Source organism: Marmota flaviventris, chromosome 12 (assembly GCF_047511675.1).
Source record: "Marmota flaviventris isolate mMarFla1 chromosome 12, mMarFla1.hap1, whole genome shotgun sequence".
NCBI lineage: Eukaryota > Metazoa > Chordata > Mammalia > Rodentia > Sciuridae > Marmota > Marmota flaviventris.
Genome location: NC_092509.1, coordinates 57,389,742 through 57,409,200, shown reverse-complemented (window position 1 = coordinate 57,409,200; position 19,459 = coordinate 57,389,742). Strand labels below are relative to the sequence as shown.

The following is a 19,459-nucleotide window of genomic DNA, read 5'->3' as shown; positions in this document are numbered from 1 at the left end:
GTGTCACCGTGTCCAGCTCCCACCTATTTTTAATTTTTTTATTTTGAGACACGATCTCACTAAGTTGCTTATTAGAGCCTTACTGAGTTGCTGAGGCTGGCTTTGAACTTTTGATCCTCCTGTCTCAGCCTCCTGAGCCATTAGGATTATAGATGTGTAAAGTCAATTTTTATTTAGCTAGGGAGCAAGTTTTGGATGATCTCAGTTAAACAGGAAAACAATTCTCCTTTTTCAAAAGGGAGTTCTGAAGATTTCATCCTTTAATGCAAAAACTTAAGGGTGATGTATTTTGTTCTATTTAGTCCAAATTTTCTTTCTCCTCTGTAGTTTCTCTCTAAAAAGGATATTTGATAAGGAAATGCTCACAGTAAAAAGGGGTCACAGTTTTTAAAAAATATCTATTAGAAAACGAAGATTTTTCTATTTTTGCATTAAGGAAATAAAGAGGGTTTTTTTAAAATAATTACAAGCTCATAATCCATAAAAATCAAGTTTATAGTAAAGAAATGAAAAAAGGGAAGCTAAAAGCAAACAGCTTAACTTTCATTATGCTTAGAGGAAAACCATTTCATTAAAAGAAGTTCATTTTTTTTTCCAGTACTAGGAATTGAACATAGGGGTGCTCTACCACTTGAGCTGTATCCTCAGCCCTTTTTATTTTTTGTTTTGAAAAAGTCTAAAAACTGGCTTTGAACTTGCAATCCTTCTGAGCCACTGGGATGTGTCACCACACCCAGCACATTGTTTATTTTCAAAAACTTGTCCCAAACTGCAGTTATCTTAGATCTTAAAATTATCTTAATTTATTAGAAAGCTGTGTAGGGCTGGTAGATTGCATACTTAATATATATAAAATCTTGGGTTTGATGATTAGCACCACACACAAAGATGGTGGGTAATTTCCACGACACTGCTAAATCAGGAATGATCATGAGCCAAGTGTGATGGCACATGCCTATAACCCCAGCGATTTGGGAGGCTAAGGCAGAAAAATTACAAGTGTGAGGACCACCTCTGCAATTTAGCAAGACCCTGTCTCAAAATAAAGAATAAAACAACCAGGTTCCATGGCACATGACTATAATCCTGTACTTGGGAGGCTGAGGCCAGTGGACTGCAAGTTTGATGCCAGCCTCAGAAACTTAGTGAGACCTGTCTCAAAAAATAAAAAGGGGGACTGAGGTTGTGGCGCAGCAGTAGAGCACTCACCTAGCACGTTCGAGGGCCTAGGTTCAAACGTCAGCACCACATAAAAATAAATAAAGATATTGTGTCCATCTGCAACTAAAAAATAAATATTAACTAGATAAATAAATAAAATAAAAAGGACTGGGGATGTAGCTCAGTGGTAAAGCACCCTTAGGTTTAATCCTTAGTACTAAATAAACAAGTAAATATTTTAAAATAAAGAATAAAAAGGGATGAGGATGTATCTTAGTGGTAAAGTGCCCTGGGTTCAATCCCAAACACTGGGAGCAGGTAAGGGGGTGGTGGGAATGAGTAAGTGTGAAATAATGGTCCAGTTGTTTTATGGAACATACCAGAAATTTAAAACACCTGTATTCTAGTCCCAACCTAATAGGAAATCAATCTAGAGTCTTGAATAAATTACTTAATGAATAATGTCTCAGTTTCATTATTCAAAAAGTGATAGTAATTATGACCCATCCCGCATAACTATGAGGATAGAATAGGAGAACAAATCTGAGTGCAACATGTCATTTCATACTTTCAAAAGCATTCTGCAAGAAAACTGTAACTTACTCTAACAGCAGGAATGACTATGTATAGCTTCTTCCCAAAGATAACTTAGGTGTGATTAATTCTATTAACTTAAAATATTGTGTGGTTAAAGTACAAAGGGATCCTAGCTTCTTGGGAAAAAAAAAAAAAAAAAGACTTTCAATATAGTTCTGCTTCATGGGTCTAGCAGACAGGGTTCAGAAGCCCTAAGGATCTCTTCCTCTACAAACTGAAACCTCTACAAACTGAATTTTTATTCCATCATAAAATAGTTTCTAAGAAATACTATCCAAGGGGCTGGGGTTATAGCTCAGTGGTAGAACGCTCCTCTAGCTCAGATGAGGCCCTGGGTTTGACTCCCAACACCACATAAAAATAAATAAATAAAGATATTGTGTCTAACTACAACTAAAAATTAAATATTTTTTAAAAAAGAAATGATATCCAACAGGCTTAATAAACATAAAACATAAATATTTTATAAAATACTACTCACAAGGACTTCATAGTCAGGGATGGTATGAGTCCCAAGCCCTGTCCTATCAAAAGTTACTCTATAAGTAGCATTAAGAGTATCCACAGCATCTATTTGTCCAGTGAACAGACCATCATGAACACCACGTAATCGTGCTGAGAAAAGAAACAAAGGCATTATCATGTTTGAGAGATACAAAGAATTTTCAAATATAAAACTTCCAAGCATGTAATTTAAGCCATAAAGTACAGTGTCATTGTCTACTGGTTTCAACATAAATATGAACTTTTAAGTTTAGAGAAACAACAGTAACTTTTTTGAAACAAAACTATGATGCGCCTTAATATGATAAATCAACGAAATCATACAGCTACCAAACTAAGGGGAAAATATTTAAAAATCATTTGGAGTTTAAATCCCTAAAAAACCAACAAAAGAATTTTAGCCATTACACTCATGAGCAAAACACAAGGAGTAGTTCAACAACAACTACAAAAAAAAAAAAAAAGAATGGTTGGGTGTGATGGCATGTGCCTGTAATTTAGGTGGCTGAGGCAGGAGGCTGGCAAGTTTGATGCAGGCCTGGGCAACTTAGCAAGACCCTGTATCAAGATAATATAAAGGGCTGGGTATGTAACAGTTGCCTAGCCTACATACAAGGCCCTGGATTCAATCCCCAGTGCTGCACAATAAAAACAAACAAGTAAAGGGGTTGGGGAGAAGGAGGAGAAAAGAAAGAGGAAGAAAACAATGACAACTGACAACAAGAATGCTGCACAAAAAACAATCAATACAACAGGCCAGACAGAGACTGCTATTTTTAGAAAGACCTGCCTGCAAGGCTGGCCCTTGGCTAGCAACTGGAAACCCAGATTTTTGGAGTATTCCCACTGCTCCTTAATTAACAAGGGTGGTTTACTATGACTAGATTACTTGTTCAAATAATGTGATTTATGCTGAATGTCTGCTTTCCTTCCGAGAATGTAGAATTTCAGAGTGCAGTAAGCAGAAGATGCTTATGTGACCAGCCCCCAGTAAGAACTCTGGACACTGACTCTAATGAGCTTCCTTGGTCCACACACTTCAGAAGTGTTGTGACAATTTATTTCTGGAGGAATTAAGCAAGTCCTATGTGACTATATTAGAAGAGGACTCTTGGAAACATGCACCTGGTTTCCTCTGGATTTTGCCCCATGCACCTTTTACCTTTGGTAATTTTGCTTTGTATCCTTTGTTGTAATATCTTAGCCAGGAATACAAGTATGTGCTGGGCACTCCCCAGTGTTTCTAGTGAATCATCAAACCTAGGGGTTTTTGGGACTGCTGACAAGGATGAACTCTTGTCACTATTAAAGTCTAGTTTAAGCTGGGCCCAGTGGCACATGCCTGTAATCCCAGCAGCTCAGAAGACAGAGTCAGGAGAATTCCAAGTTCAAAGCCAGCCTCAGCAATTTAGCAAGGTCCTAAGCAACTTAGCGAGACCCTGTCTCTAAATAAAATATAAAAAGGATTGAGGATGTGGTTCAGTAGTTAAGTGCTCCTGGGCTCAATGCCTGGTAACAACAACAAAAAATCCAGTCTGAAATAACATCAGGAAAATCCAAACAAATATCCAGCATGAATGAAAATTTTAAGAATTATAGTACAGTTTGGGTATAGTGGGGCATGCCCGTAACTGCAGTTAGTTGGAAATCTAAGGCAGGAGGACTGTGAGTTTGAGGCAAGTCTGGGCAATACAGTGAGACCCCACCTCAACTAAAAAAATAAAAAAGAAAGAAAGAAAAAAGAGAGAGAGCATTTAAGTTTTTCAACGGGGCAAAATTTGCATTTTATACTGACCAAAAAGTACAGAAATAATCAAAACAAAGTATTCAAATTAAAAGGATCAACTGATAAAAACATAATCACAAGAGACTAAAATATCACTCTCAGTTTCTGACAGATCAATTAAAGGAACAGAGAATTAGGGATATAGAAGATATGAGTAATAAAGCTGAATAAACAAACATATAAAGGGACTTATAGTTAATACAACATGAGTGATTATTCTCTGCAAAAGACAAGTACAACCTGGACTAGATTATCAAAAACAACCATTCCAGGGTACTGGAAATAGACCAAATGCATAAAACAACTAAGAAATGCTTTTTGTTGAAAACTGCTAGAGTTTCAGGTTAGGACTGGAAGAGTCAGTGGGCTTTTTGCATGAGGTTATTCATATCCCCACCATTATCAACATGGTTGGTGAAAATGGTTTTACTAGGGCAGGGCTGGTCACACACAAAAAGCACTGTGTTAGCTGGTGGCCCATGCCTGTAATCCCAGCAACTTGGGAGACTGATGCAGGACAATCATGAGTTCAGCCTCAGAAATTAGTGAGGCCCTAAGCAACTCAGGAGACCCTGTCTCTAAATAAAATACAAAAAAGGGCTAGGGGGGCTGGGGTGGTGGCTCAGTGGTAGAGTGCCTGCCTAGCATGTGTGAGGCATTGGGTTCAATTCTCAGCACTGCATATAAATAAATAAAATAAAGGTTTGTTGACAACTATAAAAAAATATTTGCGGTGGGACTGCAAATTGGTGTAGCCAATATGGAAAGCAGTATGGCGAGTCCTCGGAAACTGGGAATGGAACCACCATTTGACCTAGCTATCCCACTCCTCGGTCTATACCCAAACGTCTTAAAAATAGCATAATACAGGGACACAGCCACATTAATGTTTATAGCAGCACAATTCCCAATAGCTAAATTGTGGAATCAAACTAGATGCCCTTCAATGATGAATGGATAAAGAAAATGTGGCATATATACACAATGGAATATTACTCAGCAATAAAAGAGAATAAAATCATGGCATTTGCAGGTAAATGGATGGAGATGGAGAATATAATGCTAAGCAAAGTTAGCCAATCCCCAAAAACCAAATGCCGAATGTTTTTTTCTGATATAAGGAGGCTGATTCATAGTGGGGTTTGGGGCGGTGAATGGAAGGAACAGAGGAACCATAGATAGGGAAAAGGGGTGGGAGAGAAAAGGAGGGGATATGGGGGTAAAAAAGATGGTGGAATGAGATGGACATCATTACCTTAAGTACAGGTATGAAGACACGAATAGTGTGAATAAACTTTATATACAACCAGAGATATGAAAAATTGTGCTCTACATGTGCAATATGAATTATAATGCATTCTGCTGTCATTCATATATATATAACAATTTAGAATAAAAAATTTTTTAAAAAGGTAGGGGGTTGGCTGGGGATGCAGCTTGGTTGTTAAGCGCCCCTGGGTTCAAATCCCTGGTGCCAAAAAACAGTAGTGTTGTCAGAAGCACCAGACCTGATATGGATGAATGGGTAAAAACCTGTGGCTGCCAATTAAAAGTGGTGAACTTGGGCTGGGGATGTGGCTCAAGGGGTAGCGCGCTCGCCTAGCATGTGTGAAGCACTGGGTTCGATTCTCAGCACCACATAAAAATAAAATAAAGACATTGTGTCCACCTAAAACTAAAAACAAACAAACAAACAAATAAATTAAAGTGGTGAACTTGATGCTGGGCACAGTGGCGCATGCACAGTGGCTCATGAGGCTGAGGCAGGAGGACCATAAGTTCAGTCAGCCGCAGCAACTTAGTGAGGCCCTAAAGACTTAGTGAGACCTTATGTCAAAATAAAAAATAAAAGGGGCTGGGGATGGGCTGGGGTTGTGGCTCAGTGGCAGAGTACTCGCCTCACACGTGTGTGAGACCCTGGGTTCAATCCTCAGTATCACATAAAAATAAATAAATAAAATAAAGGTATTATGTCCAACTACAACTAAAAAAATAAATAATAAAAAAAAAGGGGGGGCCCGGGATGTTGCTCAGTGTTTAAGTAGCCCCGGGTTCAATCCCTGGTACCAAAAACAAAGAAGTGAACTTGTTCAAGAAAGATTGGAAAAACTTACTGCTTTGGAAGCCCAAGATATGGTCTTGGTTGAAATGAGTGGTAGACAAGCCAGAAATTTAACAGGGAGAACCTGGAAACTAGAGAACCATAAAAGGGCTAAAGAACCATAAAAGGGCTAAAATAAGCTCTTTACTCATCCTGATTAATAGGGAAGCTATTCAAATGGACTGGCAAGACCCAAGACAAGTCTCACAAAAAGTAAAAGCTAAGGACAACTTGAAAACTGACAGCAACTGTGTACATTCCCTGACTTTCTCACAGATCAAGCAGAGGCCTTTTAGGCCTAAGATATTTGAGCATAATCTCTGCCCAAATCATTGGCTGACCACTAAGTTATGCAGATGTAGGGGTAACTACTATGAAGTCAAGCATAAATGAAATGAGACATCAGCAGTTGTGTAGATAAGCCACTAAAGCAAACCCAACTACACTACAAAATAATTAGAATACAGAAATGCTACAGTAAGTTTTTAATCAAAAATTACTAAATGTGTAAAAAAAATAGGAAAACATGACTCTTACCCAGGAAAAAAGTAAACAGAAATTTACAGATATGATAGATTTAGCAAAGACTTAAAAAAGCAGCTGTTACAAATATGTTCAAAGAATTAAAAGGAAAAATGATGATAATGACTTGATAGGAAATCTCAAGAGATGGGTATGGGGATGTGGCTCAAGCGGTAGCACGCTTGACTGGCATGTGTGCAGCCTGGGTTCGATCCTCAGCATCACATACAAATAAAGATATTGTGTCTGCCAAAAACTAAAAAATAAACATTAAAAAAAAAAATCTCTCTCTCTCTCTCTTAAAAAAATAAAAAAGAAACCTCAAGAGATTATAAAAAGAATTAAATGGAAACTATAGAGTTAACAAACAAAAAGTGAAAACTTTACTACAGGGGTTCATCAGTAGGTTTGAGATAGCAGATCAAAGAATCAGTTAAAATTTTAGATAATATATTGTAGTCAAGTCTATGTCCCCCCTCCCCCACTTTTTTGTGGTGCTGGGGATTGAACCCAGGGCCTTGTGCATGTAAGGCAGGCACTCTACCAAGTGAGCTATATCCCCAACCCCTCCTTTCTTATTTTTAATTTTAATTTTTGGTACCAGGAATTGAACTCAGGAGCACTTAACCATTAAGCCACATCCCCAGTCCTTTTTATATTTTATTTTGAGACTAGGTCTCAATAAGTTGCTGAGGCTGACTTTAAACTTGCAATCCTCCTGTCTCAGCCTTTCAAGTGGCTAGGATTATAGGCATGTGCCACTATGGACTAGCTTCTTATTTGTAATTTTTTTTTTTTAAAGAGAGACACAGAGAGCGAGAGAGAGAGATAATTTTTTTTTTTTAAATATTTATGTTAGTTTTTCGGCGGACACAACATCTTTGTTTGTATGTGGTGCTGAGGATAGAAACCGGGCAGCACGAATGCCAGGTGAGCGCACTACCGCTCGAGCCACATCCCCAGCCCCTTATTTGTCATTTTTAAATGGACAAATAAGATTGTATATATTTACTGGATACAACATGACATTTTTAAGTATATACACACTGTGGAATGACAAAATTTAGCATTATCTTATATAATCATTTTTGTGAGAAAATGGTTTTATCCATTCTCTTAGCATTTTTCAAAAATATATTGTTAACGATAGATACCATATTGTACAATACATCTCCTGAATTTATTCCTTCTATCTTACTGCAATTTTGACAACATCTTTCCAATCTCCTTCACCCACTAAACTACCTCAGCCCCTAGTAACCACCATTCTACTCTTTATTCTATAAGAACAACATATGAGTGAGATCATATAGTATGTATATTTCTGTTTCTGACTCCAATAATATAGAGGAAAATCAAACTCTGTTTCTCCTACTATATTCTCCCAACACTTCTGACACCAGACGTGTATGGGATTTTCCCCAAACACACTAAGCAAGCAATGCTGCATCAGTGGACACTAGTTGAGTATCCTTTCACCTGTACTTCTCACACATAGCTATAAATTGAGGTTCCTACAACCTCTGCTTGGGTTCCATTTATTTGCTAAAGTGGCTCACAGAATTCAAGGAACTATTAACTTTGTTTACTGGTTTATTATAAAGGCTATTATAAAGTATACAGATGAAGAGATGCAAAGGTGAGGTATGGGGGAAAGCGTATGCTGCACCTTCTAAACCCTCTCCAGTACACCTCTCTCCAGGAACCTCCAATTGGTCAACTCTGTCCTTTTGGTATTTTATTGGAGGCTTCATCACATGGGCATGATTGATTAAATCATTGGCCATTGGTGATCAAGTTAGCTGAAATAAATAGAGCTGGGCATGGTGGTACACATCTATAATACCAGAGGCTTGGGAGGCTGAGGCAGGAATATTGTGAGTTTAAGGAAGGCCCCATTAACTTAGTGAAGCCCTAAGCAACTCAGTAAGTCTCTGTCTATAAATAAAACATTAAAAAGGGCTGGAGATGTGATTCAGTTGTTAAGCGCCCCTCGGTTCAATCCCCAGTACTACTACTACTACTATTAATAAAAAAGATATCTGGGAATCAATCTAACAAAAGAGGTGAAAGATCTCTACAATGAAAACTACAGAACACTAAAGAAAGAAATTGAAGAAGGCTTTAGAAGATGTAAAAATCTCCCATGTTCTTGGATAGGCAGCATATTGTCAAGATGGCCATATCATGTACAACCAAAAGAATGGGATCCTAATTAGAATGTTATACCCCAAGGATAGTGCCATGGAGTCGGGGTTGATTGGGCACTTAGCACGCTTAAGCCTCACTGAACCTCAAGTGCTGAGCTATGAGTCCAGTCTTCCCCAGACACAAGTAGATCTTGACTTATCCAGGCCACTTTTCACCACTGCTGCACTACTTACAGCATGCAAACAGAGAACCTGGATATTTATCTAGTCCATCCCAGAAGAAAAAGAAAAAATAAAAAAAAAACAGTGGTTAAACCACCAGAGAAGGAACTAGAGAAAGTAGAGAGATCCCACATACATCCCAGAAAGATAAAGATCTGACACAGGATTATGAAGAATGGAAAAGGAAAATTTTAAAAAATGCTGCCCAAACTCAAAAGACTACAGCAAAGTGATTGCAGTTTCCAGACTGGTATATGCTATAAACTTACAGTACACTGCCACTTCCAGGAAGATTCTAGGACTTTGGGATTTTGTTTGAACTTTTATAACAAGGACCTTACTGCCTTCATAGTAAAGAAGCCAGCACTAGGGCTAAGTTCTGTTCTGGGCTATGTGCTGGCACCTGCCTTAGCAACATTAAATCTACTATAGTGCCTCAGCTCTCCACAGGTCTCCACTCTCCCACAAGTTGTAACAGGAACCATTTTGCTTTTCAATTGTGTTTTAAGCTAAAGGCAGTTTCCCATTCTATCTAGAATATAAATTTCAAGCTGAATGAAATCTTATCAAATCTACTTAAGTTGTTGTGTAAGTTTTTTGGTTTGACTAAATATATTGCACAGCCTAAGTTTATAAAAAAGAAAAAAGAATGTTATACCCCATGTATGTAAAATATGTCAAAATATACTCTATTGCCATGTATATCTAAAGAGAATAAAAAGTAAAAGATAGGAAAGAAAAGAAAAAATTTAAAAAATAAAAATAAATACACCATTTATGGTCACTTTGAGCTTTGGAAGCATTTTCTAAAAATTTCCTTTTTCATTCTTCATAAATATACTAGATAAATAATGTTTTTAGAGCTCTATTCTTCTTGTGTGTGTGTGTGGTACTGGGAATCAAATTCAGTCTTGTGTATGTCAGGCAAATGCTCTCCATTGAGCTCCATCAGCAGCCTGAGTTCTATACTTTTGAGAAAAGTAATAGGTGAGGATTGAGGTTGTAGCTCAGCAGTAAAGTGCTTTCCTAGCATATGTGAGGCACTAGGTTTGGTTCTCAGCACCGTGTGTTTAAATAAATAATAATAGTCCATCAACAACTAAAAAAATTTTTTTAGAAAGTAATGAGTGAATGATTAGAGCACTTGAAAAAAAATTCCATATATATGAATATGTATGTATGAATATATTTATGAATATATATGGATATATAAGCTCTAGATTACAATTTCTGACCTATTTTAATGTACCTGCATCAATTTTGTTGAAATATTCAAAGAACTGAAAACTTGGGACTAATATCTTTTCAACTTGACTTCTCCTGCTTCAGAGAGTTCTAGAACTATTCAGAGTAATTGATACTTGGCCAAACAATTTCCTGTATTATGTGGCTAAAGTTTCATATCTGGACACTTCTCTGAAACTTCTCCATCATTTGAATTTTTCATCACTTTGAGTACCTTAAAACTCTTGTGTTTTTTTGTTTTTGTTTTTGTTTTTTCAAGTTCAGTCACTGTTTGTGGTACTGGGGGACTGAACCACTCTACCAATGAGCTATATTCCCCAGCTCTTTTTATTTTGAATATATCCATGGAAAAAAAACACCTTTACCATGTTTCAGAATGATAATCACCTCAGAAGGTTCCTTCTTCCCTGTTAAGTCCCTTTTCAGAAATAATCACATTTCTGATTTTTTTCACCATAAATTAGTTTTGTTCATTTTCTAATTTTGAACAAATGGAAACATACAATATAAGCATTGTTTAGTGTTTAGCTTTTTGCTCAATATAATGTCAGTAATTCATTTCTTTTTACTCTGAGTTGTACTCCACTCTAAGAAATTACATTTTGCTTATCCAGTATCCTGATGATAGGATGATTCCAAGTTTTGGCTATAAGATTAGAATGATAAGAGTGCTTAAAAGATGGTATGAACTTTCTGTTACAGATTATTATGTGGACAGTTGTTTTTCACTTCTGTTAAGTAAATGCCTAAGAGAACTGCTGGAGCATAGGGCAGGTATTTTAATTTTATAAAAAACTGTCACGCTTTTTCCAAAGTGGTATACCATTTTATAATCCCACAAAAAATGTTCAGGAATTATGAAAGCTCCATATCTTTGCCAATTTGCATTTTCATGTATTCACTGATCTTCCTTTGGGAAATGTTGAATGTATGTCTATTCAAACGTTTGATCTACTTTTTAAAATCAGATTGTCTTTTTATTACTAATTTATAAAGTTCTTTATATTTTTTAGTATAAATCCTTTCTCAGAGATGTCCTGGAATCATTTTTCCTCCTATTTATTTTCCTAATGGCACCTATTTATTTTCCTAATGGTGCCATTTAATGCATAGAAAATTTCAAGTTGAATCATCTTTTGCTTTTTTGGTAACTCTTTGTCCACACCAAGAAATCTTTGCTTACATCCAGATCACACAGATATTAGAAGTTTTATAGCTTCAGCTTTTACGTTTAGCCCACTGATCCATGTTAGATTAAGTTTATTTCCATATGGGTATCTAGTTCTTCCACTGAAGTGCTTTGGTGCCATTATGAAACCAACTGCCCATGTTGAGTGTGGCTCTATTTCTGAACTCTCTATCTTGCCTTGCAGCACTCCAACAGAATGTTGAGTAGAAATGGTGAACATCCTTACATCATTCCTAATCTTAATGGCAAAGCATTAAAAAACTTCACTAAATAAGTATATAGCAGTCAGTAGAGTTTTGTATACGAACTTTATCAGGGTAAGGAAGTTCATTTCTAGTACACATCAATGAGTATTAATATTGTCAAATGACTGGTATTTATTGATAGGACTGTTATTTTTTTTTCCCTTTATCTTGTTAAAGATGGTGATCTGATGCTTTTAATTTATTGACTAACTTTTTAAAATATATATATTTTTAGAGTAGGTTTAGGTTCAGAACAAAATTGAGCGCTGGGTTCAATCTTCAGCACCACATAAAAATAAATAAATAAAATAAAGGTATTGTGTCCAACTACAACTCAAAAATAAATATTTTTTAAAAAATTAGTTAATGAGTGTGTAAGTGTGTGTGGGTGAGGGTACTGGGAATTGAAGCCAGTGGTGCTCTACCCATGGGCTTCACCCACCAGCCCTTTATTTTTATTTTGAGACAGGGTCTTACTAAGTTGTTGAGTCTGACTTTAAACTTGCAATTCTCCTACTTCAGCGTCCTGAGCAATTTTTCAAAAATTTTAACAATTCACAGCTGTACTTATTTTAATGAATTTAAAATTTTATCTTCATAGCTTTTAGTTTATGCTGCAGTACATGTTAATTTGAACCCTTTAAAAATATATTTCATACATGAAGAGAAAATAACATACAGTAAATTAATGCAGAATCTAAATCTTTCTAAATCTCTAATAGAAACTATCTTGGCTAAAAATGACAAATCACAATAGTAACAAGCTTGTCTTCTTCACTTACCTGTAACTTTGGTTCCAATAACCAGGGGCAAAGGAATTTCATCTGGGAGATCTTTGAATTGTGAAACATCTGCAACTTTCCTTTGTTGTAAGAGCCTTATTTTCTGCCGTTTCTGTTTTAATGCTGATCTCTCTTCCTCAAAAAATGCAGAAGAACATCTAGAATTATAAAAATCATATAAACTGATAACTATCCTATACAGAAACTTAAAAGTCTGACCATCCATTTCACTTTTCCCTTTTTTCTTCTCATTTCTTTTGAGTGCTAGATTTAAAAATGGGATTGTAGAAGTTATTACTCTGTAAGTTACTTTTAATTAAAAAAAGGAAATAGGGTGTTGCAAGACAAAGATTACATGTACGTCTAGATTATTCCTCCTACAAAGTAGGATTTGTTCACCCTCCTTTGACAAAAATGTCTGGAACCTAGGTCTCCTTTGAAGAATAAAGTTCAATTTCAATATTCTATTCAGAAGAATATGACATTTTCTCTCTGATCCAGTGAGCATAGCAATATAGGTTTAAAGATGAAATCTGCCAGTATATGAACTCATAACTAATCATACTTCATGCCTTTAAGTCTGAATACTGAATTCACTTTTAACTCTAGGGCCTATCTTATTTCCATTTTCAAATTCTAGGATGAATCAAATCATTTAGCATGTACAAACCTGTAATCCCAGCTATTTGGGAGAATGAGGCACGAGGATCACAAGTTCCATGTTGTTGCACATATCAACAGTATATTATTTTTATTGATAATATTATACTGTATATTTCATAATTTGTTTATCTATTCACTTGTTGGACATTTGGGCTGCTTCCAGTTTGCTATTAAAGTTGATGTGAACATTAGTATATGAGGTTTTTTAATATTTTTTAATTTTTTAGATGTTGATGGACTTTTATTTTATTCATTTATTTATATGTAATGCTGAGAATTGAACCCAGTGCTTCATACATGCTAGGCAAGCACTCTATCACTAAGCCACGACCCCAGCCCTGTGTGAGTTTTGTATAAACCTATTCTTTCATTCTACTCCATCTAGGAGAGCCAAACTGTTTTCCAAAATGGCGATACTATTTTACACTACCACTATCAGTGTAAGAGACTTTAAGTTTCCCTTGGTGGTTTCCCTCACCAATATTTGGTATGTTCAGTCTTGTAATTTTGAACATTGTAGTTTAATTTGCATCTTATTAAGGATTAATGATGTTGAACATCATTCTGTGTGCTTATTCAATATCCTTATACCTATAGTAAAAAATCTATCCAAACCCTTTGCCAATTTGCTAATTGGGCTATTTGAGTTTTAATGAATTTTGAAGAGTTCTTCACACATTCTGGATATTAAATAAATGTGTCCACCAGTCAAATTTTATGTAAACAGAATATTTAACATATTTACATGGTTTCAAATTTAAAAGATTTCAAAAGGTATTGAAAACTTTAATACCCATGTTTCTCAATTACCCAGTTTACTTCCCAGAGGACCATTATATATTTCTTATATGCCTTTCATTGATATTTTAGGCATACACAAGCAAAAAAAAAAAAAAAAAAAAACTTATGTTCTTTCCTTACTTCTCTCAATGGCTACAATATGATCTGTTATGTATTCTGTATTTCTTTCTTAATATATCTTAGCAAATTACTCTATTACCAATACACAAAGAGATCCTCCATTTTTGTTTTTGTTGCCAGGTATAGACACAAGGTTTTGTGCATGCTAAGCCTGCACTCTACCACTGAACTACACTTTTAGCCCATCATTTTTGTTTTGTTATGTGGTTTCGGAATTTTCTATTTTAGGTAGTATACTTTAATCTTTCCCAAATTTATGACACTTAGATTGTTGCCAATCTTCGCTACTACAAACAATATTGCAATAAATACCTTTGCACATGTCATTTCACCTGTGTGCAAGTATTTCTGTGATATGACCTCTTAGAAGAATTAGGCTCAAGAGAATGAAAATTCATAAATTTGATCAATTTTTATCAAATTTCTCCCCAGAGATTATATACAATTAATCTCTCACCAGCAATATGTAAAAAAATGACTATTTCAACATAGTATCACCAATCCAACATGTTAAAGCTTTATGAACTTTGTCAATCTGAGAATTAAAAAACAGTACTCCAGCACACTTTGATTTTGACTTTTCTTTTTCTTTTTTGTTGTTGATGGACCTTTATTTATTTATTTATTTGCAGTGCTGAGAATTAACCCCAGTGCCTCACACATGCTAGGCACTGAGCCACAATCTCAGCCCTGATTTTCAGTTTTCCCTGAGAAAAACTGAAATTTTTTCGTATTTAGAAGAGCCATTTTTTCCTTTCTTATGAATTATCTGTTTATAATCATTTTTTACTATGAGTTATTTGATTTTTTTTATAGACTTATAGGAGTTCTTTACAAATTAGGGAGTTAACCCTCTGTCTATAATAACAATTATAGATAGTTCTGTTGCTATCTTTTGACTTTTTGTTGTTTCTTGGTCATGAAAAATGTTATTTTTAGGAAGTCGATTTATTGATATTTTCTTATGGCTCTCAGCTGCAGGGCCTATTAGAAAAACCTTTTCCAATTCAAGATTCACAATATGCTGGTTTTCTCCAATCGTTTTGTTGTTTCATTTAAAAAATATTTAGGGCTGGGGCTATGGCTCAGTAGTAGAGTGCTTGCCTAGCATGTGTGAGGCACTGGGTTCAATTCTCAGCACCACATATAAATAAATGAATAAAATAAAAATCCATTAACATCTAAAAAAATTTTAAAAAATATTTAAATCTTTGATCTTTTTAAAAGTTCTTCCTGGTACAAGGCATGAGACACACCTTGTTTTTTCTCTAGATTTCTACACAGTAGTTTTGATCTCCATTAAACAAACAATCTGCTGGGCATGGTGGTACACACCTGTAATCCCAGTTAGTTGGGAAGCTAAGGCAGGAGGATTACAAATTCAGGCCAGCCTCCTCAATTTAGTGAGACTCTGTCTCAAAATGAAAAATAAAAATAAAATAGAGCTAGGGATATAAATCAGTGGTAAAACAAACCTGGATTCAATCCATACTTACCAAACCAAATCAAACCAAACAAAATAATAATCCATTCTCCTTCTCCATGTACTTGAAAGGTAACCACTGAAACTGTTTTATTAAATTTCTTTAGACTTCCATGATTGTGTGTGGACTGTTTATTCTTCATTCATATTCTATTTATGTACACTCTCACATTGTTTTAATTATGGTCACTTAATAATCTATGTTGTATTCTAGCCCTTATATTTTCAATCTCAATCCTAGTGATTATTCCAGTACTTCAAATAATATCTGATAAATTCTCTCTTCATTAGTTTGTTTTTTCAGAATTTCCCTATTTGATTTTCCCTTTTGAAATGTGATTTTAGAGTTATCAGCTTAAAAGCAAAAAAGAGGCTAATGATACTTTCATTGGGAATGAATAATTTACAGAAGAATTTAGGATGTTGTGTCCTCTTTTCTAAGATCATGTGTCTTCCCACTTGTTCAGATACACCTTGTTTGTTTCTTCCTTTCGATTTTTTGTGTGTGGGGGGGGAGGGTGGGTGGGTACTGGGGATCAAACCCAGGGGCATTCTACCACTGAGCTACATTCCCAGCTCTTTTTATTTTTTATTTTGAGACAGGTTCTCAGTAAGTTCCCCTAAGGTGGTCCTGCCTTAGCCTGCCAGTGTCCCTGGGATTATAGGCAATGTGCCACTGTATCAGCTCCTTTCTATCTTCTAACGGTGTAGTTTTACCAAATGATTTTTTAAAATTTATTTTTATTAGTTCTAATCAGTTATAGATGACAGCAGAAATTTTTTCGATTCATTGAACACAAATGGAACACAACTTCATTTCTCTGGTCATACATGGTGTAGAGTTGCACCATGTGTGCAGTCATATATGTACCTAGGATAATGATGTTTGTCTCATTCCACCATCTTTCCTATCCCCATACCCTTTCCCCTTCTCTCACTATAAACCAATTTTTAAGATTAGAATATTTCAAAAAGTATACTCTGGGCTGGCACTGTAGCTCAGTGGCAGAGTGCTTGCCTAGTATGTGTGAGGCACTGGGTTTGATCCTCAGCACCACATAAAAATAAACAAATAAAATAAAGGCATGCTATCTACCTACAACTACAAAATTTTTTTTTTTAAAAAAGTATATTGTATGAATAATATGTATTATACTTTGACTTCTGTAGGGAAAGAAAAAGTATAAACTTTTGTTAAGAAAAGACTTCAACTTTCAATTAACTTTCATGGAATTAAAGGACTATAAGTATAAGAGAACTATTATATACTCAAAAAGACCTACAGAATTAAGAGAGGAAAATAAATAGTAACTGATATCCTATCTGGTAGACAATAATTAGAAATAGTATAGTTCAATATGCTAAAACATGCAAAATCACAACAAAAAGTCTCAAATAGTCTAATGTGATTATCAAAGATCATATATTTTTCAGTATAAAACACACCAAGTAACAAACTAAATTTTAATTTTGTTCTTATAAATGTTGAAAATATTAAAAATATTATCAGCAAGACTACCTTATAAAAGAGGGATAAAATAAATATTAGAAGTTCAATTAAAAATTCTTTTTTTTTTTTTTTTTTTTGTGGTGCTGGGGATTGAATCCAGGGACTCGTGCATGCTAAGAAAGTGTTTTATCATTAAGCTAAATCCCCAACCCCTCAGTTAAAATTTCTCCTTGTATTTCATCTATGGAGATCTTTAAAACTAAGTTCCATTCCTATTTGTCTAAGTCACTTTCTAGACCTTCCTTAAACTTTCCCACCATTTAAAAATGAAAAAGTCTTACACATGCTTTTACTAAGCTGACAGATATAGAACTGATAATCTAATTCTGCTTCTAACATATTTCAAAATTTCACTACAAAGTAATATAAGGTTTCTACTGTGTTACTAGGTAGGATAACACTAGAAAAGGGAACATCATTTCACACAAAGAGAAATTTTGAAAAAGATAGATTAATTTCTTTTCTGTTTTTACATAAAGTAAAATAGGTAATTGAAGGAAACCTCTTGAAGTGACAAAGGGTTTCAAACAAGATAATAACAATGTACACATAATTTTAGAGCTTACTTAAATACTTTTAGGACATTCTTAAATATTTTGGAACACAGGAGGACACAGGTAATATAAAACAGTAAAATTATGTTAAACCCATGTTTAGAACAAAAATGAAATTGTACATTTAATCATAAGATGATAAATATAAAAGACCTTCATTAAAGTTGTTTAACAGAATATAATGACATATAATCCATTATTTTGAAAAGTTATATTTTGGTACTAGTCATCTATAGATTAAAAACAAAAAAAACTAAGGCTAGGTGCAGTGGTGCACACACGTTATTCCAGTGACTAGGAAGGCTAAGGAGAACTGCAAGTTCAAGTTCAGCCTCAGCAACTTAGACCCTGCCTCAAAATAAAAAAATAAAAAGACTAAGGATGTAGCTCAATGGTAGAGCACTCCTGGGTCAATCCCCAATAACACACACATACACAAACATAATTAATGTCATAATGATACTATCACCTATTTATTATTTTTATTTTTAAAAAATAATATTTTTTTACCTCCGTGGTTTTCCCATAAGCCGCCTGATTTTTCCCCATTCTACTCTTGTTAATTTTCTTGTTTTCAAATTAGGAAAAGATTCCTTTAGACATACACAGAAGTCATTATCACCTTCAAAAAGTGGTCTGTAAAACAGAAATGGTATTTTATTGGTTAATGCATGTTGTTTTCTTAAAAGACACAAAATTCAAAATATGCATTCCAATTTTCCACACCATACTAATCAAAAAATGTTAAACTTTCATATTGACCCTATCTATAGAAAAAACAGATACAAATTCAAAATATTGAAACTAAATCCTTGGTACTGTGAAACAATTGTTTGTATATAAATTACTCAAGAAATGTTGCCTGTGAGATTCCAGAAGAAACTGATTTTGTTCAATCATCTATATGACTATATATTTTGGGATGCTGTCCTGGCCCTGGCATTATATCTGATAAAGACAAACAATAATGCCAGCTATAAAGCATTTTTGCCCCAAGAGTATCACTCTTTGTGACTAAGCCTGGAGGATGCCAGAGGATCAGATTAGTTTTAGGGAATCCCAGAAGAACTCAGGTCACAATAGGACATCCTGAAAGCTTTCTTAAACCTACTGAAAACCTGTGAAAAAAATAAAATACTATTCACAGTGTGAGAAACCACGAATCCAGTCTCATACAATAGTGCCTTGTGCTCAAATATGTACAACCATTAGATTCACAAACTTCAGAGTAGGTAATGGTTTGGAAACTAAAAGGAAAATAAAGATAAATAGCCAGCACAATATGCACCAATAACAGTCATACAAGGATAGATTAGAAATCAGAACTTTTCCTCATTAACTTCTATTGTCAAATAACTGGATTTCAGACAAATCTCTTCTACTTAAACATTTATGTATAATTAAAATGCTTAAGTATCATCCCTAAAATATAAAGGTTACCCTCCTAAAACATCTTATTGAGGCATTTTTACCATTAATAATAGTTTCTATATTATTACACTAGCACTAGATTTATAAAATAAATCTCATTCATTGCAAATAAAGGAGCTTTGTTTAGGGTATCTCTATAGTCTTTGTTAACTATAATGCAGAAATTATACTTTCATTTAATTTTTAACAAAAAATTCCCCCAAAAGGCTAGGGTAGAAAACTATGGGAAACAGAAATAAATCCAACTGCAATGAGGAATAGAAAACTGAATTCAACTGCTGGGTATGGTGGCATACACTGGTAGTCCCAGCTACTTGGGAGCCTGAGGCAGAATCATTTGAGCCAAGGAATTGAGACTAGTCTGGATAATATAACAAGACCATGTATAAAAAG

General features: G+C 34.8%; 1 protein-coding gene across 2 annotated transcripts in view; it reads right to left on the bottom strand.

Moving 5' to 3' along the window:
• Lin9 (lin-9 DREAM MuvB core complex component) overlaps positions 1-19,459 on the bottom strand; it is a 66,451-nt gene that overhangs the window by 27,622 nt on the left and 19,370 nt on the right. For both annotated transcript variants that reach the window (XM_027954739.2, XM_071619723.1), the window contains exons 6-8: positions 18,146-18,271; positions 12,505-12,662; positions 2,240-2,373 (exon numbers count right to left, since the gene is read on the bottom strand). In XM_027954739.2, the coding sequence (XP_027810540.1) occupies positions 2,240-2,373; positions 12,505-12,662; positions 18,146-18,271 (418 nt within the window). The remainder of the gene's footprint in view (positions 1-2,239; positions 2,374-12,504; positions 12,663-18,145; positions 18,272-19,459) is intronic.